At 41.0% G+C, this 26155-nt stretch overlaps 3 protein-coding genes across 7 annotated transcripts; all 3 read right to left on the bottom strand.

The window, feature by feature from the left end:
* Positions 1 to 646: 646 nt before the first annotated feature.
* On the bottom strand, positions 647 to 5421 carry LOC130140625 (probable serine/threonine-protein kinase PBL5). Of its 2 annotated transcripts, XM_056320540.1 has the most exons (5): positions 5145 to 5421; positions 4457 to 4677; positions 3979 to 4168; positions 3430 to 3821; positions 647 to 2124 (listed from the first exon to the last, which is right to left on the bottom strand). In XM_056320540.1, exons 1-5 carry the CDS (start codon positions 5329 to 5331, stop codon positions 1804 to 1806), a joined length of 1311 nt encoding a protein of 436 aa, XP_056176515.1. In that variant the 5' UTR covers positions 5332 to 5421; the 3' UTR covers positions 647 to 1803. The 2 variants fall into 2 exon arrangements, with proteins under 2 accessions (XP_056176515.1, XP_056176514.1); XM_056320539.1 differs by lacking the exon at positions 5145 to 5421 and having other exon boundaries at positions 4442 to 4602.
* Positions 5422 to 10826: 5405 nt separating this feature from the next.
* Positions 10827 to 20968, bottom strand: LOC130140623 (two-component response regulator-like APRR3). Of its 4 annotated transcripts, XM_056320537.1 has the most exons (11): positions 20659 to 20968; positions 18972 to 19437; positions 18100 to 18261; positions 17856 to 17989; positions 17199 to 17360; positions 13880 to 14024; positions 13309 to 13792; positions 13194 to 13221; positions 12217 to 12969; positions 11228 to 11301; positions 10827 to 11131 (listed from the first exon to the last, which is right to left on the bottom strand). In XM_056320537.1, the coding sequence occupies exons 2-11, from the start codon at positions 19345 to 19347 to the stop codon at positions 11053 to 11055; spliced, it is 2397 nt and encodes a 798-aa protein (XP_056176512.1). In that variant the 5' UTR covers positions 19348 to 19437; positions 20659 to 20968; the 3' UTR covers positions 10827 to 11052. The 4 variants fall into 4 exon arrangements, with proteins under 4 accessions (XP_056176512.1, XP_056176510.1, XP_056176509.1 ...); XM_056320535.1 differs by lacking the exons at positions 10827 to 11131; positions 11228 to 11301 and having other exon boundaries at positions 12090 to 12969; positions 17130 to 17360; positions 18972 to 19450; XM_056320534.1 differs by lacking the exons at positions 10827 to 11131; positions 11228 to 11301 and having other exon boundaries at positions 12090 to 12969; positions 17130 to 17360.
* A 1238-nt stretch (positions 20969 to 22206) lies between these two features.
* Positions 22207 to 25878, bottom strand: LOC130140624 (mitogen-activated protein kinase homolog NTF6-like). The gene is made up of 6 exons (XM_056320538.1): positions 25506 to 25878; positions 25066 to 25195; positions 24460 to 24597; positions 23275 to 23607; positions 22895 to 23078; positions 22207 to 22810 (listed from the first exon to the last, which is right to left on the bottom strand). The coding sequence occupies exons 1-6, from the start codon at positions 25664 to 25666 to the stop codon at positions 22635 to 22637; spliced, it is 1122 nt and encodes a 373-aa protein (XP_056176513.1). The 5' UTR covers positions 25667 to 25878; the 3' UTR covers positions 22207 to 22634.
* Between the last annotated feature and the right edge of the window lie 277 nt (positions 25879 to 26155).

Below are 26155 nucleotides of genomic sequence, written 5' to 3'. Positions count from 1 at the left end.
GGGATGAGAACCTTTGTGAGGTATTGATGTACCAGTTTGTGAATTTGGGGTAAATATGACACATGTATATCAGTTTAGAGGTTTTTATGATACAAAAATTAATATGGGGTAAATGTGGCATAAATATACCAGTTTGGAGTATGTTGGTATTAACCCAAACAAAAAAAAGAAAATTTCTAGCATAACCAGCTTTTTTCTTTAGAATAATGACAAGGATAGTCCTTGAACTTTAGCCCAATGTGCAATGTAATTCTTGAACTTTTACTTTTTTAATGTAGTCCCTGTACTTTTGGTACATGTTCAATGTAATCATTGAACTATATGAAAATGTTCAATGTAGTCCTTCCATTAATTCAAGTTTAGAGACTACATTCAACATTTTCACATAATTCAAGGACTAAATTGAACATGTACCAAAAGTTTATAAATCACATTGAACAAAGTAAAAGTTCATGGACCACATTGAATATTAAGGTAAAGTTCATGGACTACATTAAACAAATTAAAAGTTCATAAATCATATTATATATTAGTCCAAAGTTCACGACCGTCTTTGTCATTTTCCCTTTTCCTTTACTTCTGTTTCGGACAGAATCAGCTCATAATAAGTCGTGATTTTCAGGACAGATCACGACAGGGGTCACGCTATAGAAAACCATTTTATTTACCTGCCGACAGAGTGAATCTTAATTATTGGTAAGTACAAGAAACGAAGAACAACCTGACGGTTCACGAGCGGTATCATGTCAGAAGGTTGGACCGAAGGTGGTGGGCCTTGTATGATTCAAAAAGCCCAACGTATATCCCTAATGTAATTTCCCATAGATTCATGGTTACCCACTATTGACTTTTCATTAGATTTAGATTCCATGAGTGACAGAGACAATGTTGTAGTTTTGTAAGGTCCTGATACCAGAGAGTGATTGCACTAAACAGGAAAAAATCGAAGTCGGGATTGTCGAGAACACACCGGCCGAGTCGTTCAATCAGGGGCCGACTTGCTTTTCATTCAGCCTATCAATTGGGAGACACCAAAAGGAACGAATGGCCATGGCTGTGATGCTCCGGAGACAGGCAGTCCCAGGGTCACGCCCCGACAGTTTTGACGTAGCTACATGTCCACCCTTGTTAACCTTTCGCGAGTTTTGAGTCGGCTTTGACATGGCCCAGTTGTTCAAATAGGACACAGCTCACTTTGCCCTCTTAGGAAACAAGCATGTTGCATGTGAAGTGACCCAGTTGGAGCTCTACTGTTCCGACTCTCAATGCATTTCTCACGTCATGAGGTTCTCATTTGGCTTGTAGGCGAGCAATCAACTTTGAGCGTTGAGCAAAAATTTCTTACTACTGAGTATAATATAGCTCGACGACTCGTCATCTGCCTCGGTAAAGAGAAGATCCTGAGATCCGCATAGGGATGGCTCGCATTGCATTGTGTAAACTCGATAAGGGCAATTAGTAAACTACCAAATGGTGAAATATTGATCTCCAGGTGTCTGGATTAAAAAATTTCAGCACGAGGTGTCTCAGATCATGGCAAAACAATGCAAGGAAAGAATAGCGCAGAGGCTTTTTTTTCCGCTAAATGGAAGGGTACAGACAGCTAGTTTCCTCACAGAGGCATCTTTACTTACATACAAAACTCAGCTCGCATGTACACGGGGGATGAAGTGGGGTTCGGAAGGTAAAGAGTTACCTGTATTGAAGTCGAGGATGAAGCATCAAACCTAACATGTGTGCCACATGAAGACCGACAAGTCGGCATTTTCATATATGAACAACGCCAAAAGTCATGCGGTCTTCCTAGTTTTGGTATCCATAAGATGAAAAGACCGAATCGTCATCGGCACTTAATCTGTCCTCCCTTCTCGTTCTAGAAGAAGATCCGCCGGCTGCCTTCCCCGAGCTTTGAGCAGGCTGGGTACTCGGTTCGTACTTCTGAGAGGCAAGGTAATTCAGCGCAATGACCACATCACCTATGACCGGCCTCATGGAGGGCTCCTCTTGAACGCACATCGCAGCAATGGCTAGCGCTTGGTACAAGCCTCTTCCAGGATACCGGCCTTCAAGTGTTGGGTCAGCCATCTGGGAGAATTTTTTCCTATCCCGGAAAAGGGGGCGTGCCTGGCCAATATTTCATCACACTCGTTAGTCAAGTTAAACTGCTAATACACACGCTATCGTCTTTCATATCATTTAGATGTATTTCAAAGTTTCAACGTATATTAGATTGTGTTTTTCATCAGCTTCACGAAAGAGAGTTTCCAGCAGGATGAGATGAATGTATTCAAGGCAAGTCCACAGGTAAGGAAGACGAAAATATTCTCAGGTGGCTAAGGAGTCCATCAGACAGAATTCTGTTGGAAAATCAACACACAAATGCATTTACAACCACCATAACCTCATCCTCAAGAAATGAGCTTGAAAATATCAATCGAGAGCTTGAAGCACGAACATGAATATATTTTAGGTTTAGAATCTCTTCTTCCTATACAACATTTTTCTTCAGATACAAGCTATTTTGTACCGGTCAAACATGTAGTAAATTGTACATTACCTATATATTTTCATCACACGACGATTCAGCAAACAAGCATGCAGCATACCCAAAAAGCAAAAGATGTGCAGGGTTTATCAAAATGATCCACCTATGAGCAATCAACAATTACAGATAAAACTCTCAGAGGCCAACATCTGATGAATGTCTTTCTAGTTAAATTTCCTCTTAAACCAGATTATATGGAAAATAAAATCACAAAGGACTAAGCCATAGAGGCAACACTCTAGAAATTATTCAGGACATGTCAGAGAGGTGACGACTCTCATCAATATTTTTGCTCTGTAAGCTCATTCTTACTTTCAATATAAAACCAAAAAAAAAAAAGCTCATTCTTACTTGGCATTCATGCTTGTGAAAACTTCAAAGTTTCTCCGTCTAAGGGCAAGGAGTATGTACCGTAGAAGGTCTCCTAACTTCCAAAAAACCAGAAGATGCACATCCAAAGGTATAGTGTATTTAATCTTCATTACTTGGAGTCCAACAAAGAAGATTCGGTGGTCTATTAGGTAACCCAGCTCAAGTTATGAAAGAGATCAAGCATATGATGACAATTTTCACCGTCCTATCAGATTGGCCAAGGTAAAATAGATTTCCAGGCATTGCTGCATAATCTGCTTTTTCACTAAGCTGCACATCTGTCTTGACTATTGAACTTAAGATCAAGCAAAATAAAACGGGACAAGGTTTCATGCAAACTAGATCACATAGGGTATCTCAGGGAAAAAAAAAACAGAGAGAGAAGCATATAACAATTTAAGGATAATAAGTACAATTAAGGAAATATTGCAAATCAAATAAAATATTTTTGTCTGTCAGGCAAATCAGTTATGACTTATCAGCAGAGAACAAGAAAGGTAGTTGTATCTTACCCAAGCGACAAGGTACTGGTCCTTGGACTCTTTCAGTTGATCAAACGCTTTTCTTCCTGTTATCAGCTCCAGAAGAACAACTCCAAAGCTGTAGATATCTGATTTGAATGTTAACTGGCCTGTCATTGCGTAATCTGGTGCACAGTAACCATAGGTACCCATAACCCTGGTTGACACGTGGGTCCTATCCCCACTTGGACCCACCTTGGCTAAGCCAAAATCAGATAGCTTAGGGTGATATCCATCGCCGAGTAAAATATTTGAGCATTTCAAATCACGGTATATAATAGGAGGCTTCAATTTGTCGTGCAAATACTCGAGACCTTTTGCTGCTCCAGCTGCTATTTTCATTCGTGAATTCCAGTCAAGTCCTTTTCTAGTTGACGGAAGGTCTGATCAGGCATAAAAGGAGATTATTCAAAACACTAATTGGACAGAGTGAAGAACTTGTGCGCAACAAAAATCAATGCACGCTATGAACTAAAGTCAAAGGATCATAACGATGATAGCATTACAACAGAATAAGCAGGCTGAAGGAGAGTTATTTACCATGCAGATGGGTTTCTAGTGATCCTAACGGCATATATTCGTACACCAACAGTTTCTGATCTCTCTCTGCACAAAAGCCAATTAATTTCACAAGATTAGGGTGATCAACCAGACTTAGCATCGTTACTTCGACAATAAACTCCTTTGTTCCTTGAAGTCCATTACGATCAAGTTGCTTGATCGCTACTGCCTGCACCAAATCCAAGACAAAATTAATGTCTTGCCACCTACTAACCAAAGAAAACCAAGAGTTCACAACATGCCCTAACACACACCTTTTATCTGCACCAAAACATCAAGCTTAATAAACATGAAGTATAACATAGCAGCAATACATTCCTCCTCAGTCTCAACATAGGCTATCTTTTACGATAAAGTTCAGTACCAGAACTTTTAAAGACTCGATAAATAGCACGGACTTAATGAAGCAATAAGAAGCCAGAACATGGGGTATAAGGCTTACATTGACTCAACCAACCTGGTCAGTTCCCTCTATATGCCCCTTATACACTTTGCCAAAGCCACCTTCGCCCACAAAACAATCCGATCTGAAATTGCCCGTGGCAGCCGCAAGTTGATCGAACGTGAACGTCTGAGCCCGTACATCTATATTCAGTTGGTCATCGTCTCTCGCAACCTCGTGTCTCTCTACCTCGGATTCTTCCGCATTTCCGCAAGCATCGACCTTCTTCGCAGTCTCTATCAAGTAGCAAAAGGCAAAACACAAAAATCAAGTCTTGAAATCTGTTTCCTCATGAACACAACTTAAGGCACCGCTACAGATGGAATAAGCAGCAAAAGTTTCAGAGGAATTCAAAGAACCACGCTATTATAGTATAACAAGACTTCACCCTCAAACTTTCTTTCTTTTCTTGCTTTTTTTTTTTCTTTTTTTGGCAAGTTCAAGCTTTGATCTTCCAAACATGCAAGATTACGGTAACGAAATCTACCCAGGAGAAAACTTTGACCGAATCGGAAGGAAAATTCAAGAAATCCACCAACAGCAGCCCCACGAAATCAAGAACGGATTTTTAAACCCAACACCCTCAGTTTCAGCTCGCAAGAGCGCCACGAAAGTCCAAAGTTCTTTCAACAACAGGCAAAGTCTCCCGGCTTCGACACGAAACGCGACAGGGCATCGCCAAGGCTTTTCAAAGAAGTTTTACCCGGAGCAGCTCGATCTTCCGCTTCCTTCGCAAAGCAATGATGATTGTTGTCGCTGTCGCTGCTGCCGTTGTTCTTGTTGCTGCTGGTGGTGGCGGCGGTGGTGGTGGTGCTGCTGTTGCTGCTGCGGCGCCTGCGCACGGCCTCTGGGTCCTTCACTGATTTCCCACTGCATCTGAAGCACCCCATACCAAGCTCTCTCTCTCTCTCTCTGCGTCGCGATCTTTGCAATCAAGAGGGAGTTGGAGCAGCCCCCAAAAGGCAAAGAGGAGAAGAGAGAGAGAGAGAGAACAAGAAACGCCAGAGACAGAGAGAGAGAGAGAGAGAGGAAGAGAAGGGGAGCAAATGTGGCAAGAGAAGTTTTGAGATTTTTGGGATGGTTTTTCATTTTTTTTGGGGGGGGGGGTGGTTTTTGTTTCTCATGTGTGAATTGTTTATGGAAATTTTCCTCGTGTCAATTAAATCTAGCCGCGTAATATGTATGAATTTTCACATTCCCTTATGCAAAGAAAAAAGTTACTTGTGGAATCATTCTAGGACCTGCTAGTTTGTACTTTTGAAAAAGCAATAAAATACATATATAAAATATCGCAAAAAATAAATTGTGGATTTATATGTCATTTTGTATGTTACGCAATTCTAGACCTGTCAAATGGGTAGGTCGGGTCATAAATGGTCCGACCCAAATTGACTCATTAACCCATTTATGACCCATTTATGCGTAATGCAATTTTCTTGATCCATACCCGACCCGACCCATATCCGACCAATACTCGATCAGACCCATATTGTTAAAACACTTCCATATTTAATTAAATCTAGAAAAATTCATACCCAAATGGAAATAAGAGTGCGAAGTGAGTGAGTGTAAGGTTGAGTAAGGGCGAGAGAGATGAGTTGAGTTTAAATAAATTATAAACTCATTTATGACCCATTTATGACCCATTTAATACTAATATTAGACTTCTATCCATTTATGACCCATTTACTAAATATAACTAACCCTTTATGATCCATTTACTAATATATGGGTGAAGAAATGGGTTTATGACCCATTTTGACAGGTCTACGCAATTCTAAGGAGTTTATGGTTAAGAAAGAGTCAAAATGCGTCGGTCGCAAACTTTAAATTAAGTAACTAGTCAAATTTTATGGATGGTTTTTTTCTTTTTTGTTTTTTTTTTGGCATGTCGTATGAATTTTTATTTGTCTATAACAATGAACATTATAATCTTTTTCTTAGAACCTTTACATATAGACGCTAAATCTATGTTTCGCATAAACTTCGGCTCGATTATCATGATGAAATTAGACAAGCGGTAATGATGCAACTTTAATTGAACTTCGAAAATGATACGTGAAATTTGGTGATTGGTGGGCATGCCATAAGCGATGAAACATGATTAAAGCAATTCCAATGATCATCCAACTATGACATGATCTCAAAAAGGTTGAATGCACTCTAAAACCTTCATCTCATGTTAATTGCGCGTAACGAGATTGTATGTTACTTCTTAATTTTTTATGCTCGTCCGGTATTCTTCATCTTTTGTACGTCACACTACCAACGAAATAGCAATAATAGAGCATGATGTCATAATAACTTTTAATATTTATTAATGACAAAAATAGACAAGGCGTGCACAAGTCAAAATTCGAGATAGATGGTTTTTCGATTTCTAAAGCATACTTACTATAACTTAAAGAGATGACCTGATGTTCACCGACCAGTCAAAATCCAATTAATGTCGGATCCATTTATTTTCTCCCCAAATTTCCATTTTCTCCAAAAAAAACAAGCCGGGCTACTCCTAGTCCACATGTCAAGCATGTGCTTTCCATTCAATCGATCAAATATCGAATTGGGAAATATAGATACTTGTATTATTAAACATAAAAATAAATTCTTTAATTTCAAATCTTCTCTCTCTTCTTTTTTTTTTTTAATAGGCAGGGTGTTTTGTCCGGTCATAATTGATCAACCACAAATGGTGACGTGGAGGGCATTAATTGCCTAATTATAAATTACTGCGAGCTCCCGGTTGGTCCTCTGTCTTTTATGATGTCTCCCCCAACCATCTTGCATTGACCCCATCCTCTGATGACCGATCCACCACCGTGTGATCTGATTAAAAATATCTAATTCTCAAAGTCAACCTTTTCGAAGTTTGCCAAAGCGCGGGACCCGCGCCCGAATTCATTCGCATTTAAAACGCACCCCCCCTCCCCAAAAAAATAAAAATCATAAAAAAAATGTTTTTCTCCCTTTTTTTTTCTTATAGAAGCCAATGATTTCCGACCCGACCCGATATCTGGAGTTTTGTGCACAAAAAATGGTCCGATAGCTCGGGTTGTTTGGAAAATCGAACGGACCCGAAACGACCCTTACTCGAGAAAACCATATCTTTTGATTAATTTGAAACCGACCCAATCCGGGCTCCGGATGAATCGGATTCAATATCGGTTCGAATCAAATCCAAAAGTGGAGCACTCCCCTTGAATGTGTTGATATTGGATCTTGACGCGAGTGATTAAATGCGAAATCGGAGAAAATCACACTTGCAATCCGCATCAAACTTAATAAAACCCGAGATATGACATGAGAAGCTGAGTATCCATTGACCTGAGCATGGATGGGACCCACTAAGGTAGCACAAAATGACCCAAACATGTAAGCTATCCGAATTAAAAGCCTCTCATGTACAAATTGATTTGAAATGTGACAGGAATCGATTCAAATTTAGCCAATACAGTGTCAATCTCAAGCTCAATTAGTCTCACGTGATTAGGACCCAAGACTTAACTCGAGCTTGACTGATCTGCTTGAGCTCATCTCAAATAGAAAATCGGATACTAGAACACAACTTGATTTCAATCCATCGTAAAGAAATCCGAAACTTCACCTCAGGCTCAAATATCATAGACAAAATCCATTTCTCGAAGACTTTTATGAATATTCTGATAACGGTAAGAATTTTTGTTAGGCCATAGATCGGTCGAGTTAATAATTGGCGAGCTCGAGTTCGGCAATCGTCGAATCGAGTCGAATCGAATCTGAAATGTTCACGAGTAACTCGACCGAATTTTATCTTTAGTTTGAAGGGGCGATTCGCCACATCCACTTTTTTCTTCTCATTTTTTTTTTTAAACTTTAATTCACACCGCTGTCAGCCACGGAAGTACGCGGTTTCTTGTGCTGCCAGCCGGGCCAAAAATTACCGTCCACATATTTTGACCTTTGAACGGGTCAACCGTCAACTTTATTTTACACCACCACCACCGCCACAAGAGACGAAAGGGTCATTTGCTTTGCCAACAACAAAATCCACCGTCGTAGATTCTTGTAAATATGTTAATAAGGAGAATATCTTAAGATTTCAAATCACTTTAGGGATTCATTTTAGTCAAAAAGAAAGACGAGAGAGAGAGAGAGAGAAAGAGTCGATTCTAAGGCTCTAAGAGAGGTTCACGATGTAACAAATAGGTTTGTACTTTTGCGAACGACTCTTACGAGAATGTTGCATCCCATGCTCTAGCCCAGTAGAATGAGCAAGCGCAATGATTCAACTCTTCAGTTAGGAAGACATACAAAGTAAGCGCAACGATTCAACTCCTAAATTAGAAAGACCTTCAAGGCTATTGATGAAATAACTGATTTGTCATACATATAGATTGACATCTGATTCGAACCTTTCCACGTGCTCCCTCTCAAGCACTCCGATAACTTTCCTTTATATCACTAAAATTCAAATTCTTGCATTTGATACTTGTAATAATCTACTTCGTCACGTTTCAAGTATTCTCCAACTTATTTGTCGATAAAAACGACGTGTCTAATTGCGTGACAATTTATCTCTTTGATTGACGTGTGGTGATGGGAAAGAGGGAGGGGGGGGGGGAGAGAGAGAGGGAGATGTGAGCTTAACTATCTAGGACGTATGGATATGTCATAGTAAAATCTCGCGCATCAAGCTTATAAGTCACCGTTCCCGTGAAAGTCATCCATATATTGAGTGTAAGCATACCCTAAATTTAGTTAGAGCATGATAATGACGAGCTTATAATGGCAACACACCCAAAACTTCCATTTTGAAAGAACTTTCAATATTGAACCATCAAATAACCAATGGAGCAAAATTTAAACTCGAAAACGACCTCGACAGATCCCTCGTAAGCCATGCCAATTGGTGTACAATTAGTGGCCCGTCCGTCACAAAGGGCGACCATGGCCGGTGCCCAAAACCCTTATTACGACTCGACAGGTGCTTTGATCGCTTTCGCACTGCCTTTTGTTTATGAACCATGAACTTCGCGACACATGGAAACCAACAAGAGCTCTTGGCAGCGCACGCGCACGTGTCGCGAACCCAGTCGCTCGTTGGAGATAATCATCGGGGAACCGAAAAGGGTCCAAGCCGTTTTTTCAGTTTTCCAAACAGCTTTATACGTCTGGAGCTTCCGTGGACAGGTCAGAAGCTCCATTAGTGTTTTTAGAGATATCGACGTCTTGTTCTCGTACAAAGACAAAAAATTTTAGGTGGGTTTACGTTGGAGTGATGTAATCAGTGCAATAATCGTGTAGAGCTAATTAGATCTTGAGGGAGAGATCTTTCCTTTGACACCGAGTGATTAGTTGAACTGGAAAGAGAAAGGACGTCAGAGTTATGATATTGAACTTAGGGGGGTTTGTTCGTTAAAATGATTGATAGACAGAAAATCACTTATGATTACAGAAAATATGTACGCTTAAAATTAAGAAAATGAATTTTCTAACTTGAAAAGAAACCGAAAAAGAATCTCTCAAAAAGCAAATATATTTATCGCGAAATAAACAAACCCTTAAATTGGGGCAAAGTGAATTTGTAGCCCTCAAAGCTTGTGGATATGCAAGTTCTATATTTTCAAAGCTGTCCCTACGTGGTGACATCGACGCTCTCTTTTGTGCTGTACCTTTCTCGGCTGTGAACACCTCCCCTCCTTTATGTTTGTTTCAGGAAAATTGGTCAAAAAGACATGACAAGTTTGTCTTTGTTCATCAAAGCCTCTGCAAAAAGGCGTGGCTGATATGCTTACTCGTGTTGGCTTGGGATAATTAAGGCTCTGGAAAAATGGGGACGTATAGCCGAGATTGTTTCTCAACAATCAAAGCCCTTTGAACTGTGTTGTCGACATAGACTGGTTGCGACAGCACTTTGTCCACCCCTACGTGCCTGACCGAGCACGTCGTGCCCAGGTTTTTCTTCTTTCTCAGGCTGCCAAAGCGAACAAGTTTTTGACAAATGACGCAACCGGATAGAATCTAACTCAGCATCTTTAATTGCAGGAAAGGGCTATAACGTGGTGAAACATTCTAATTGGTGCTGTCAACTGTTGAAAGAGCTCTACATGGCCCATGACTTGGACAAGGAACCAACTAAAAGAAGAACATATTATTATTACCATTTCTATGACACATCGCCCGGGTATATTTAACATTCACTTAACGGTAATTGCAGTTTCACAGATTGACATGTGATTATTCCGGCATAGGTAAACCGACAAAGATGACTTGATGACCACACATGGCGTGGGTCGTGGCCATCGCGTTTTCAATCAACTTCTATCAGACTTATCTACGACCGGATCTGTCACGTGTCAATCTTCACTAGATGAAGAACCAAAAGGAAAACATTAGCAATGCGAAATTATTTTGAATCCACAAGTCTTATCTGTTCGTAATCTCCTTTCCCAGATACAAGAAATGTATGAAGTTCAGTTGCTTCTTTGAGTTTTCATAACAAACCTTGATTTCCAAAACAAGACTAAAACATCTTTTGGTAAAAGACAAGGCCAGTGTAAAGGTTCATATTCATACATGCCTTCGCACTCTGAACAACAATGATCGACCATCCACATGCATTCCTCCTTCTGTCATAGAACACTGTCGCAAGAATTGTCCTTCGAGATCGAGTCGTTGCTCTGGCAGTCATCGCCCGCTTTGCTGTCAGACCTGCAGCACCAGCAATAAGAGATTACTATTTCAGCTTCTTGCTAAAACATGACATTTAGAGCAAAGAGATCATTTCTTGTCATTGCGATTTCATACGTTATCTGCCGAACAAACTGTCCTCGCACCCGAGGTCGCTGCTCTGCTAGCTTTTTTCTGCTTTCGTAACGAACCTGGAGAACAAAACACAAGGAGACACTGATAAGAACAGAGAGCATCCATGAGGTTCATGAAGTCATCATTCTCCCAGTGATAGCTTCTATGAATGCCATGTGAGCTACCAGCAGTCTACAACAAAGCTAAATACAAAGATCACATGCAAGCACCAACAGTAGAGGATTATAGTCAACTTCACAAAATAAGCACGATGGTTCTCAGGTCTGAAGATATTTGTATATCAAGCACGGTGGATTCTGAAACTTACATATAACCAAGTAAAAATTCTACTTTCTATCCTTGTACTTTCATGCATTTTCTTATCAAGTGAAATTACCTTTTAATTTGTCTAATCAAGTCATTCTATTTTCACAAACTTTGTAATCAAATCCATTTGACACTAAATTCTCCCAAATCTAGCTGCATTGGCCATTGGATGATGTCATAGTGTGATGTGGACAAAATTTTTCCAATGGGAGCGTCCACTAGGGCATCCACATTTGCTAAGTTATATTCACATCATGTTATGACGTTGTCTCCATTGTCTAAATTATTCAACGCACATCCACATTGGCATCCAGATACTCTATCCGCAGCATACCTTGGAGTTGCCCTACAGCCTCGTCAGCTGAATTTGACTGGATTTGGTGTCCAAAGGAGTTGATTAGAAATTCGCTAAAGTAAAAGGACTGATTACACAAATTAAAAGTATAAAATCTCGATTACAAAAAATGTGACAGTACATAGACGAAAGAGTAATTTTTCCTACAAACAAACATTTTTTCTCCATAAAAGCAGAAGCAAGTTAAGCGCTACAAAGTCATTAGATTCAAAGCATTATCATTGGTTCACTAAAGGATTATACAGCAGCTTAGGTCTATGATCAAAATTATGTTGCTTCACAGCAAAGAACTAGAAAGAGTGCTCATTACCCTCTTCTCAAAGCATCTTTCCTTCCTCTTCTGTCGAAATTTGGACAAGGCTGCCTCCCTCAGTGCAATTCGCTCTTCATCTGGTCCACCACCATTAACATTCTCAGTAACACCACCATCTCCAGTATGTCCAGCAACTCCATCATCCTTTACCTTATCACTCTCTCCACCATTTGGCACACTTTTACTTCCAGTATTCCCGTTGCTCCCAGAGATGCTCCCACTTACACTGTAGTTCCCAGTATTACCTTCTAAATGATCTTGGAATGCATTTGATGATCCACATTGTGGAGCTGCTCCTGCCATGTTCTTGAGTGAAAGATCCTTGTGGTCAGGTTGTTGTTGTTGCTGCTGCTGCTGCTGCAAGCTGTCGAGATGATGATGATAGTGGTGGTGGTGGTGGTGATGGTGGTACCGGATATGAATGTGCTGACGTGGACTGGTTGACGGTGGTTGGATTGTGTTAGAACAAGCATCATTTGCCCTTCCAGACAGCTCTTGCCAAGATGAAGACACAAAACCATGCTGTACTGGTTGAAAGGCGGAAGACTCCGAAGATTTGAAAGTTGATACTACTACTTCTGGCTTTATAGGAGTTTTACTACTCAAAACAAATTCATTGTTGCTGCTACTCGTGTTAGACTGACGATATGGAGGAGTACCAAGTGAACGAGAAGGAAAATCGCTCTCCATTCTTACTGCAACTGAACAATTATCAAATGCAGAACAGCTTCCAGTAGTCCCTGCCCGACCCTGCTCCACAGTGGACGTAATCATCACCAAGACAACAGTCACTATGAGTAAACTTGAACAGAGAGACGCTGTTAACATCTTAGCTAAAAGTAGCACTGGTGTGGAGGCTTGTTTAGTCTAGTCTGCTGCACACCAGTTTCTTCGTGCCAATAATATGCAGGCACGTATGTAGATTCCAGTACAGCAATCACATGGTACATCAACTTAGAAGCTAGACAAGTTACCTGATTCGCCGAAGAGGTTGCATTGAACCTGCAAAAACAAAAACATCGCAACAAGAAGTTTATCCTGATCTGCAAAACAGCTTAGATGAGTTGAATCCAGAAGTTTCCTTCTTACTTGGAGAATGCTGATAGGCCAGAATGCCTCAAAACTTTGTGATCACCAAGGGCACTTTTTCCAGAATCGCCCACTCCTTCCAGCCTTTTAAGTGTTAGTTCAAGTGATGGAAGTTCTTTAGAATCACAGTCAGCTTTTGCTTTTGCATGTGAGATTCTGGAAATACCATCTCTGGTGTCAAAAACTGTACTTTCAGTCTGTGCATCTGGGCAATTGGCTGTTCCACATGTCAAATTGGCTTCTTTATTTCTAGATTTGCCACCTAAGTCAAGGTCGAGCCCCAATTGTCCTTTATCAAATGGTTTAGGTTCTATAATGGAGGATGCATTCTTGGATCTATCATGCTGATATTTATGCTTAGAATCTTGACATCTCTCATGTTGATATCCAGGTTTAGAATCTTGACATCTCTCATGCTGATATCCATATTTAGAATCTTGACATCTAGAGGCTCTTTTTCCATCCTTGCCCATTCCAGCAGTGCCTACAAGATTGAAATGTATAGATAAGAACATGACCAAACAGATGTCAAGGAGTTTTTTTACTTCAAGTCGCTAATGTTCATTAGTACCTGGTTCTTCTTCGTCCATTTTGAGTGTTTCTGCCCCAGTATGAACCACCTGAGCGCAAGTGCTATCAGGAGCATCTGCCCATTCATTCGAAGGTGATACTGGTTTAGGGCTGTCAACTTCGGCCGTCTTATTTGTCCATGAACTCTGAGAAGATGGAGCATTAATAAGCTGAAATAGTAATAACACACTTAGATCTACCATAATCCGAGTCTTTTGACCTGATGCTTATACTGTTTACAGATATTCAGCCTTTTCTTTGCTATCAACAGAAAACGAAAAAATTAAAGGCATCTCTTTAGTCTGCAAGGTGCAGTGATTATTAAGAATTTGGTCTTCCCATGCTAAAGCGAACAGCAATCTTAATGAATCAAAAGGTCATCCACCATGCCGTTGCTAAAAGGGACTAGTAACAAATCTTAGCCACTATCCCTTAGTTGTCGAACTACACATCTCTGGTGTACTACTAGTTGAGCAAAAAACATTCTCGTGATAGGTCCTGAATCTGGTCGGAATGCGTCCGTTTACACTTTAGCAAAAGCAAAAAGTACTACTTTTTAGCTTTCCCGCCATATCAAATGTCAAAAGATTATGAAAAATTATACTCCGATCTATGTCGACATTAATCTGTTGCGAAAGTTTCAGGTGTTTTGGAGTAAGAAAATCAAAGCGCATACGATGCAAGATCTAAATGAAAGAAAAAGTAAAAGTCAATCCATACATGCCAGTAAGATCACCTTTTTAGTCCTTCCCTTAAAATACTACATCCTCCCGAGTAAAAGCAGCATAAAAGTTTTTCCAGTTGGTCAGTGCATCCAAATGAGCATGGCGCTATTGATTATATAGAACGTTTTTCGATGCAAAAGCCAACAAAGAGGTAGCACAGACTATTGCATTAGCTCTCTACTTATTTTTAGACTAAAGAAGAGGGCTTTCATTGCACCAAATATCAATAATATTAAAAGGACTAAGATTGTGGTATGTGGGCCCACGTATATGGAGAAAACCTAAGATCACTCATGATGACCTACATTGGGTTCCATCATTTGGACTTTAAAGAAAAAAGAACAACAAACTTAGATGCAGCCCGCTATTTTTGTGATTGTATATCGTTTTGCACTGAAGCGTCACAATGATTTCTTATTTCTGATAGCTTGCACCCGTTGAAACCAAACCCTTCGACAGTAGTTTCTGCAAAGAAGTTTTTAAGCTCACTAAAAGAAGGCAATCACACATTTAAGGAGAGAGTATGGGCAATATGGAGGCATGCTTGGATGAGTGTACAAAATTTACAACCCCAAGAGATTGCTTGGTAGTAAAGGAATGGCATGCGTGTGTACATTAAGCACACGACACAGTTCCCATTTCCCTCACCTGCAATTGCGAACAATCTAATGTTTGACCTATCCACCCGTGCCTTACTCCCATCTTACCCGGTTATTCGTTTATTCAAATGCAACATTCATTTCAAGCAAACTCAACCAAAGATATTCTGAAGTCTAAAGAAGTCCTGAGATAGGAGAAATTAAGATATTAAAAGATTCTTCTCTTTACTAAATTCCAAAATTGATTATTGTGGATTGGAGAGGCTATGAAAGCCTCGTTTAGGATACTAACCATCTAACCAGAGAACTTTATGAGTTGCTTGAGCCTGTTTTCTATATTCTACTTGCAGGAAAAATCCCTTCCATGACATAGCTATGCCTAGGTTAGTAGGATGCATCCTCAGCACAGAAAGGAGGGAACAGAAAGATACCTAACTGGATTAAGAATGGATCAACAGTGGTCCCCCCGCTCACTGCACTACACATGTCTAAGTACAATGCAGCCTTGAATTTCTGTCTTTCCTTTTTTTTCTTTTTGTCATGCATTTCTCTTATGGTTTAGTAACAACAGATCTCTCTCTCTCTCTCTCTCTCTCTCTCTCTCTCTCTCTCTCTCTCACACACACACACACACACACACACACACACACACACACACACACACAAAACAAGACAAATATGCAACCAACCTGAAGACTGAATGCTCCTCCCAAAGGTAATCCTCATTCTAGCTCTTAAATAATCAGAATATTGTATTTTTTTAACAAATCATGAAAAAATTTCCAAGCATCTATAGTGTTGCTATCATTATACCAAGTGGCTACAAGTCCATTAGGATTGACATTTACTTTCAACTTTTTTGCTTAGTTTAATTCTTGCGACTCACATAGTTTGACTTTCTTTTTTAAATCCGAAACACTTGGAACTTTCACAGAGTGCAAATATTGATGAGTAGATTCACGTATAAATTTTCACAGTTTTGGAATTTGAATAGTATTTTAGACATTGGTGGAAAAGCAAATTAAGTTGAAAGAAACAGAAGCATACACCAAAAGTAAAAAAATGGACCCTTCTTATTTTTGAATAAGTCATTGTACTTTGTTATGCAACTGCACCATGTTTTGAGTCAATAATGAATCTAACTCAAGAACTTTTTACTGTTTTGAACAGATACTCTATGGAAGTTTTGACTCTATTTTTCTCAATTAATGACAGGAATACTGCTTTCCCCATGTTAATTTTAGCAATACTTAAATTCTATATGAGTTTCTTTTATGAGAGAGACATTGAGTAAATTTATCCCCCCCCCCCCCCCCCCCAAACCTCCTCCTTCCCACAATTATCATGGTACAACTGCCTCAATCTTAAAGCACTGCAGTCCAGCTACTACAATCACTATAATTTAATAGAGACAGTTCGATAATGTTTTTTTTTCAAATGTAAATATATGAGGATGTTATCTCTCATCATCCATTGTAGACATGGGACCTGGTGTAGCCATTGGATAATAGGCAGATGCAAAAATCCAGTGGACATCAAGTCCCGATCCTACTTGTTCGCAGTGCAACTAATTTCTGTTCCCAAATCTGCCCATTGGCATCCAAATCCTAGACCTTCTCCCAGTATGTCATATGCTCATCAAGGACACATAAGAAATAAACAGCGACTATTGATTACATACTTAGACCTTAAAGAGAAGCTCTCTAAGTCTAATTTCAACTGGAGTAAACGATGCAACGAAAAATTTGAGCTACTTGACTCAGCAAGGGTTCAACTCCATTCAATTATGATCAGCTCCTTCCTCATTGAAAAGCATTAGGAAAGAAAGGCGTTCTATATGCCTTGAGGCACCATTAGCCACAAGAGATTGATGCCTCTATGAAACAAGAAACCCCAAAATCAGTGCCTTATTGCTAGATATACATACCACGCACGAGGAACAGATGTGAGAACTTCTTATCATGTCAGGCTTTTTCCGGTCCACATGCAAATTTACCTGAGTGCCACTTCCATCATCACTTCCATTCCGCATGCTCAAACCGTTACTTCCATTATCCTGCTCTTCACTGCTACCATTATTGGTCTCAGAGTCATCATTGCTTCTCAATTCCTTGAACGTTCTGGTGTTTGTCCCACTCTCACTTCCACTGCTGCTAGACTGAGAAAAGATAATACTTAACACAATGACAAACAGGAAATTGCAACAATAATATTTCATTCAATATAGCCAACTGAACCAGGATAAACATTAAAATATCAGATAGACAAATCCATCATACCAAAAATGTCAAACAACAGAAATACTACTAGGGAAATTCATGTGCAGACCAAGGTCCATGGACCGGGGTACAGCCGTTCCATTTAATGGGACCCACATGCAACAGTTGTCATTGACCCAGTCCAAGCGGACCAAGGTCCATGCAAGATTTTGCCATCCTACTGAGAGGAGAGAAGACGTGCCCTTCCTAAGAAGAGCTCCTTCTGCTTCTAGTCCCTATTGGCACTACTTTAACCTATGGTAATAGTCCTTATTGGCACTACTTTAACCTATGGTAATAGTCCTTATTGGCACTATTTTCACCTATGCTAAACTGGCAAACAAGTTCAGAAGTTAAAATAGAGCGACTATCGCAAAAGATGAACTGTAACTCACACTGTGGCATCTCCTCCACACATGCTGCCATAGGTTCTTAAGTTCATTCTTTCGGATAGGTTTCACCAAAAAGTCAACTGCACCCTTTGACAGACATTTAAATACTATGCCCATAGAATCATGAGAAGACATCACTGCAAGAGTAGCTCATTAGGTGCAATATTCAAAAGCATTAAAACAGCAATCATAGTCGTGGAAAGCTTTACCATATCAAACTGCCCATTTATAGTGAAGTAATTCTTACTTATTACTGGAATATTCTTCAAAGTCTTGTGGCCCATAATCTTGCTAAGAAGACCTATTCCCGATAGCAAAGGCATGACTACTTCTGTCAAGACAAGGTCAATCTGATCTGTTGGATCTTCTAGGGTCTTCCACGCCTGAATACCATTTGCAACAGCAGTAACTGCCAAGACAAATTGAATATAAAAGGTCTGAAGGAAAAGGTATGAGTACACTGAGGGTTCATTTGGTAAAAAAATGCCAAGGCTGTTCCAACAAAAAGTCTGATTTCGGTCAGGATAATCAATCGTAGTATAAATTGAAGATCCCATAAAATGAGACACTTTAGAGCATTAGCAATAAACATGAATCCCCAATCAGAGGTTTTTCAACCCCCACTTACTATCACAGGCCATTGGGAAAGATAAACAGGCTAACTCAATCCCACCAAACATTCCCTCGACAAACATGAACCTAATACACCATATACCAGATTTAAAACCTTAAAACTTTACAGCTTAAGTGCATTGGGACTAAAAGAATCGCGAAAGGAATGACAGTAAGAGATTCTTTCACACAACAAGAAAGTCCTTTAAACAAGAAATATGGAATCGCGTGCGTGTCTACTGTCTATCCTATCCTAAAAGCTCTAGAGGGAAAGTGGAATATCCTTAAAAAAGTGCATAAATGAGATCTTGCGTTCAAACGATTAACAAGATAAACAAAGAAAACATTTTAAGATCACGTGTCAAACCCATATTTTCAGTTCAGTACACATGCACGTAATCAATTAATAACATGAAGATGCAATTCACTATAAAAATGTCACAGAAATAACAGTGAAATTACTGCCACTAGCTTGAATGTTCATGTGAATGTCAAACCAGTGCTAACCTTCATATCCACAATTCCGTAACAGTGCATTAACAACTTGCCGTGTTGAATCATCGTTTTCGACAAGAAGAACCTTAACTGTCTTGATGGGGAGGAACCTCTCCCATAGTACCATAGGCCCATGAGGCTGTTGTGGCCCTTGGGGCTGTTGTGGCTCTATTCGAAAACCATCATGTGCCTGAATATCCAAACTAGGATAACCGTTACCATATTCCACTACATCATTAGACCTGGAATTGTCTTCCTCGGATGAATTCCGACATTGCTCCTCATACAGAATTCCATTGGTTCCTCCATTCTGCTCATGGTGATGAATGCTGTGTTCAACGGACGCCCTATCATTGCCACCGTCATTGTCCACTGGTAGAGCCCCCATCAACCGGACTCAAAATCAACAGCAACTAGAAATGCCTGATAGCTCGATTGACCATATAACTCATGCATGACGTCCGTTAGAAGTTACTGTCTGCAAGACAAACCTAGTGATGGAGTTCCAAATCCAACAACTACTTGTAAAAAATGAGGCAAATAGAAAAGAACAAAAGAAATCTTTATTTAACCCAGCCGGTTTTTCACTCATCAGTGGTTATTATATGCTAAAGACAAAAAAAAAGCCTGATCCAAAAGCCAACTGCATCCAGTGACGATGTTGGGAGTTATAGAAAGTGCACGTAAAACAATGAAGCAACTCATTTAGGTTGAATTCGTCTGAGAAGTAAAAGCAATAACTGGACCCATAATTGAAAAAATTTGGAGATGACGACAAGCAGAAACTTTCTCATCATACAATAAGGGGAAACAAAAACTTCAAAGCAACCCTCAAAATCTGACAGCCAGGAACAATCCATGTGTGTGATAAAACATCTCACAAGCAACAGTGGCAGAAGACAATCGTAATATTCACTTTTCATATTCATAGATGGAAACTCTAGTCATCAAATGATAGCAGCAAACCTGCTGCAAGCTGTCAATACTGATCAATAAAATCACCAAGGAGAAGTCATCCCAGACAAGTACACAATAATGGATCAGGTATGCTTGTCATCCACATCACTTATTTCGACCAACTACCACATTGATGACTTGCTCGCCCTTCCGTGCCCCATAATGGAGATTTCGGCACTGATACATATCAATATACCCTTAATGATGAGGAAGGACAGTAACATCCACACTTCCAGTTAATAATTGAACTTAATGACAGACACCTCGAGCCCGGAGGCTCTGGCATACTCTGTAATATAGTCTGCAGGGCCGATGAAATACGCCGTTGACCACGGAAATCTCCTCTTACCAACTTCAAAACAAAAACCACCTCACAGCATCCAAGCCGCCTGTGCACATAAGGCGCACAAGCACATCGGACTAAGGTACGGAACCAAACAAGAACGAGCCTCTGTAGCTAAGAAAGAACAGAGCAGCTCGAAACAAAAAAAAAAACCTAACCACGATCCCAATCCTCCCAACTCCACGTCCGCGCGACCGCGGCACCAAAACGAAACTAATCTGCTCTACCAGATCGCTAAGGCCTCGGTCTTTTCCAAAACGAACAAAGGCTAGGACCTAAAATCCAAAACCGAAGACAGAGGCATCCGAAAAACCTCGAAAGAGCTCGAAACATCATCGAACCGGAAGCTACTGCGACGCTGCGTAATCAGAAAGATATCGAAAGCCAAGCAAAGCTTACCTCCTCCGATTCCCTAGTGAACCACCACCTCCATTCCCGAGGCCCGATGCAGCAGCGGAAGAGGACCTAGATCAGCACCCCCCATGGAAGAAACGGATACGGCAATCCACAATCCGAAGCTCGGAGCACGAATTCCAGAGGCGAGACGAGCTGCGAATCATTCGCTCCGCGCGAGCTGCTTCATCGTGCGAGCGAGAAGGAACTTCAGCGAGGGAGAGAGTGAGTTTGACTGACGGTGGAGATTGCGAACGAGCTCTTCTTCTGGTTCCAGAAAGAGAAGCGACAGGGTAGAGAGAGAGGCAGAGAGTAGAGAGAGAGGGGGGGGGGAGGGAGCTAGATTTTTTTGGGGGAGGCGCTCTGACGTGTCGCAAGTGGAGGTCCGCAGCGGCTCCGTGGTCCACGTGTGATTATGGGCCCGTCCTACGTGGGCGGGGCGGAGTCGACGTGGACAGTATCAAAAGCTCGAAGACCGCGCGCGCTCCGTGGATCCCGCGAGGTCGTCGAGATCGCGGCTCGCCACGTGGCGCGCTGCGGTTCGGGGACTGCTACTGGATCGCCTACGCGTGGGACGTCGTCGTTTGGTGATGGCTCTTCAGATGACAACTTGAAAATACGTGCTCAAAATAAAAAATATATATGGTTTAAGCCCACCAACGGGCACGAAATTAAGAAAAGATCATTTCTTGAGAATTGGTATTTTTTATTAATAAATATATTTAAGTTCGTGTCAATGTCGTGAAAATATAACATTTTGTGAAATTTATGAAACACCAAAATAAAAGATACAAATCGATTTTAAAAATATCGCAATTGACATGATATCAAATAGTTGCCATGCTATCACTATAGCAAAATTTTCTTAACCCATCATAATTCTTTAGAAATTTGACCAGAAGTTCTCGCTTGCCTCACAAAATACATTTTTTAGGCATAATATAGGCATGAGATTATAGAAAAAAACTCAAGATATCATCCGAACAAACGATAAAATTCAATTTCCCTCCTATCTAATGGTAATGTATTTCTATTAGCTTATTACTCATACACTGACCGACTCAATATATGTCTTTCGACACCGACACAAGTAATCACTTGTAGAAAAAAGAACTTTTAAATCTTTCATTTTCTACAAAATAAATGCATCTTAAAACGATGGCAAGGGTTCCGCCATTGCCACGTGTTGAGTGTTGATTGGTCCTTCGAAAACTATGTCATATTTTACCGGTGGTTGGGCCGAGTTGGTGGAGGAGCTAAAGACAGGTTCGATCTCCGTGATGTCATCCTGTCGTGCTCTCTCTCTCTCTCTTCCATGTTTTCCTTTTTGTTTTTTTCTTTTTCTGGAACTTTATTTTTTTCTCATTTTCGTTCATTTTGCCCCTAAATAAAGCCTATCTTCTGTAAAAGTTCTATTTTTTCTTTTTTTCTCCTCCTTTTCTTTTTCTTTGCTATATTTCGTAATCAACAGCCCAACCGCGCGGCCGAGTTCGTATATTTCTTTCTCACTTTAATTTTTACCTTTATTAACGGTCCTTCAAAAAACAATTCAAATCCCACTATAAGTAAATTCTTTACTATGAGTAAACTCTTAAAACAGACTTTCTACAGTATACTTCCAGAAACATATCAAGTAGAAGGAAGAAGGCCTTTCTTCCCTCCCAAGAAACACAATCACTGTACACACCAAATATCTCTTCTCCTCATTTACCCAGTCTTACAACAACAATCACAATGCAAACACCGTCAATTCTCATGCCCCGCGGCAACAAGGACAACGCCCTACTCGATCGATTGCCGCTTCCTTATCGTGATTCCGTGAGCAAGCCATCATGCCACACCACCACCACCAATGGAAGACAAACCGAATCTCTATTTTACTCTCGCACCCCAAATCTCATCGTATATGGATATACATACACTCTGCATCGACAGCGCAACAAAACATCTCCGGTGGAAAGATGGGACGTGCAGCTGCACGATCATTCCGACTTCTCGTCCGGGTTGAAATTCAAAGACTCCAACCATATAAGCTCCTTGACATCTTCCTCGTTCAAGGATGCATGTTCGAAATCGAAGACAAAAGGAGATGAGCAAGTGGGCTCTTCGTTGATCTCGTGGAGGCTTGAGAGATATGGATGGTTCAGAGCTTCCTCGACTTGACACACGTCACAATATATCAAGACTATATTCCGAAAGCAAGCGAGAAGAATTCATGGAAATGATTCCGTAGGAATTGTACCTGTTATCCGCTTGCTAGGATCGAATACCAGCATTTTCTCTGCAAGGTCGATAGCCAAGGGGGAAACAGTCGGGAACTTCTGGGAAAAGGACCTCTTTGAGACGTGTGGAAGTTGCTTCACGTACTTGCGAGCATTATCGCTCCTCAGAAATCCGAGATCTGAATCATCTGGGGATCCTAAAAGCTGGTTTTGATGATAACTATGAGAAGATGAATTCATGAAAACCACACCAATCAAGGCAAAGCTAAGTCGTCAATGAAGATCCGTTACATGTCTGCATTTTGTCCAATACAGTGCCTCCATTTTTCGTCATTTATAGGAGCTAAACTTGCTAGTATATCTTAATAAAGTACAAGGAACTCATATCAAAGGGAGATACCTCAGTTATAAGCCCCAACTGTTGAACATAATCTTTGCCAGGAAAAAGTGTCTCCCTTGTAACGATTTCCATGAGGATGCAACCCACAGACCAAACATCAATGGCCGCAGTATACTCTGAGCAGTTAAGCAGCAATTCAGGAGCTCTGTACCATCTGGTTACCACGTATTCAGTCATGAAATCAGTCTCTGATGTTGTTCTTGCAAGGCCAAAATCGCAGATCTTGAGATCACAATTTGCATTAAGAAGCAGGTTGCTTGGTTTCAAATCGCGGTGCAGAACATTTGCAGAGTGCACATACTTAAGTCCCCGCAACAACTGATAGAGGAAATACTGCAAGATCCAATTGAAAATGCCCCCTTTAGCTAACAAATGAACAGAGAGATTTCGGAATGACTTGATTGTAGCCTTATACATGCCACAAATAAACCTAGACAAAGAATTTGCTCTACTGAGTAGCATATGCAGCCTAACTCCTAAAAATCAAGGTAACATCACCGAAAGAGCTCCATGTGTTTTCTCATTTTTCACTCGTCTCCCTTTATCGCTCTCGCCCCCTCTATTTTCTTCCGACTATCCTTTCCTTTTCGTTCACTATCATCGCATATCCTTTTAGATGCTGAAGAGAAGATCAAAACAACTGCTTGCTTTAGGAAATACAACCATGAAAACACCTTAAATAATGCATCCATCCATTAGCAGCAAATCCCCAAATCAGCCCATAGGCAAAACTATCTATAGTTAAGAATGATTACCCGCTCTTCGAGAGAAATATTTGACAGAGAATCACAATAGGTGATCAGGATACATTCAATGGTGTAAACAAACTTCAACAATTATCTATGAATTTCGAACGACAGTTTCCTAGTTGAATAATAACTGTCAGGGGGTGGAAGTTTTTCTGGGGAAGCTCTTCAAAGTTGATAGGATAATACTGACATTGGACATCTGACTATCAAGTGTGAAGTGAAAGATGTGTGTTACACTAACCCAAGTCAAAAAATTTCTTTTCCGAGTATTCTATTTACAAGCGGACTCTATTTACAAGCGGAATAGGTACTGTCAAAAAGGGACAGACTGGAATCTATCTTGAAAAAAGGAAAACACAGAAGGCACATGCAGATTAATGTGAGAAATTCACCCAATGATTTGGCAAGAGAGTAAAGGATCGAACAGCTAACTAACCTGACAGTGATCATCCGTCAAGGCCTGACTCGACCTGATGATCTGATGCAGATCGGTATCCATTAGCTCGTACACAATATAAACGTCATTGAAATTTTCTTTGTTCGGGGGCCTGATAATGTCCTTGATTTTGACTACCTGCAGAACATCGGAAAGAATCACCTCCATCATGTGTTATATTGAACTGAAACCATACACAGAGAAGTACCCTCTTGCTATTTCTGAGTTTTATAGAGTGAACGACGGTTTAAAAATGGAACTTTCATTTCAAGAAGTTTACACAGAAACGCCCCTGTCTAAAGAACCACTATGCCCCAGTTAAAGTATTTTTGTCACTCGATCTTTATGATTCATGAAAGTAGTTCAAACATCATGGCACGTGGAAAGGACTTTGGTCTCTATGAATAACTAGAATATACTTCTGCAGAAACTCGATCCAAAGATGGAAAGAAAGATACTGCGCTCCAACACTGAAAAGGTACACTGACAGGACGCGCCGCACTCGAGACACCGTGCAAAACCTTGTGCAGATAAAAATAGGAAATCTCTGGTACCGAAACCTTTCAGCTAACACTCAATTACTCCAATTCTTTTTTCCGTGATTACATTGTCGTGGTCCATGTGGCAAAGGAGCTTGATCTCCCGGAGCGTCCTCTTCGCATCGATCCTGTTGTCGAAAGCATTCCCGATCTTCTTGATCGCAACTTCTTCCTTCGTCTCCGCATTCGTCGCGCAGCTGCAAAAAGGTCATCCGATCATCCTCCAACACCAACCACACACCAGAATCCCACTCTCCAGATCCAGAAATGCAGCACTCTCTGTACTAGCGAACGCGCACACGAGCTTTCAACTGAAAAATCTCAGCAGTCACACAAATCCACACACCAGCAGAAACAGCCATCCACACGGAGACCGCAAGAACTCGCGACTCAGACCCGCTGGCGAGCAATTAAAACCCGATCGAAGCGTCAAAATCAACGCTCGGCATCCAAGCTCGGCGCCCCCGATCCGATTCGCGAGAGAGGAAAAAAATCAGGAGGACTCACCAGACGATGCCGTACGCGCCGCGACCGATGGGCTGAATCGGAGGGACGTACTTGGACGGCACTTGGAACAGGTTCCCGAGGACGCTGTATTGCACGTACCTCCCCCCGCCGCCGCCGCCGCCGCTGCCGTTCGGCTTCGCGGCCACGCCCTCGTTCTCCATCTCAATCTCTCCTTCGAGCAGCGAGCAGAGCACGGCGGCCGGTCGGAGCGAGCCGAGGCTTAGTCTTTTCTCTCTCCGTCGCCTCCCGTCGCGCGGTGGTCGAGGGGTTCTAGAGAGAGAGAGAGAGGATGGAGGGGGACAATGGCGACAGTCAAGACATAAAAAGAGAGAGAGAGAGACAGAGAGAGAGCTTTTCTTTCTTGGCTTTGCGAGTGGGAAGAAAGTTTGAATCTTGGGGAGAAGTTTGAATTGGAACGAAGGGAGGGGGGGCGTGGGTGGGGCGCGATTGACCGCGACTATTGACGATTCCTTCCTTCCTTCCTTTAACGCCGCCCTCCCCCCCCCCCCCCCCGGAAGTAATCTCGACCATCCATTTCTTTATCCGCGAAGCAGTGGGCCGGATACCAAAGTTGCGAATGATAACCATTCTATTTCAGAAATTAATTTCCGCCCAGAATCACATCTTTGTATTTCTATTCTATGGACGAG

The sequence above is a fragment of the Syzygium oleosum genome, unplaced genomic scaffold (genome assembly GCF_021117445.2).
Source record: "Syzygium oleosum isolate NSW1041296 unplaced genomic scaffold, Sole_v2.1 Sole_v2.20, whole genome shotgun sequence".
NCBI classification, from domain to species: Eukaryota; Viridiplantae; Streptophyta; class Magnoliopsida; order Myrtales; family Myrtaceae; genus Syzygium; species Syzygium oleosum.
This window is presented reverse-complemented; position numbering and strand designations above follow the sequence as displayed.

Coding starts and splice junctions, on each gene's coding strand:
- LOC130140624 (XM_056320538.1), bottom strand. CDS start 25,666: ATGGAGAACGAGGGCGTGGCCGCGAAGCCGAACGGCAGCGGCGGCGGC. Junction 23,608..24,459: donor TGACGGATGATCACTGTCAG/GTTAGTTAGCTG, acceptor TGGATCTTGCAG/TATTTCCTCTATCAGTTGTT. Junction 23,079..23,274: donor AGTTGGGGCTTATAACTGAG/GTATCTCCCTTT, acceptor CATCAAAACCAG/CTTTTAGGATCCCCAGATGA.
- LOC130140625 (XM_056320540.1), bottom strand. CDS start 5,331: ATGGGGTGCTTCAGATGCAGTGGGAAATCAGTGAAGGACCCAGAGGCC. Junction 4,678..5,144: donor GGAAGATCGAGCTGCTCCGG/GTAAAACTTCTT, acceptor GCTACTTGATAG/AGACTGCGAAGAAGGTCGAT. Junction 4,169..4,456: donor ATATAGAGGGAACTGACCAG/GTTGGTTGAGTC, acceptor GATTTGGTGCAG/GCAGTAGCGATCAAGCAACT.
- LOC130140623 (XM_056320537.1), bottom strand. CDS start 19,347: ATGGGGGCTCTACCAGTGGACAATGACGGTGGCAATGATAGGGCGTCC. Junction 13,222..13,308: donor GGCCTATCAGCATTCTCCAA/GTAAGAAGGAAA, acceptor TTGTTTTTGCAG/GTTCAATGCAACCTCTTCGG. Junction 11,302..12,216: donor AAAGATGCTTTGAGAAGAGG/GTAATGAGCACT, acceptor TTTGTTCTCCAG/GTTCGTTACGAAAGCAGAAA.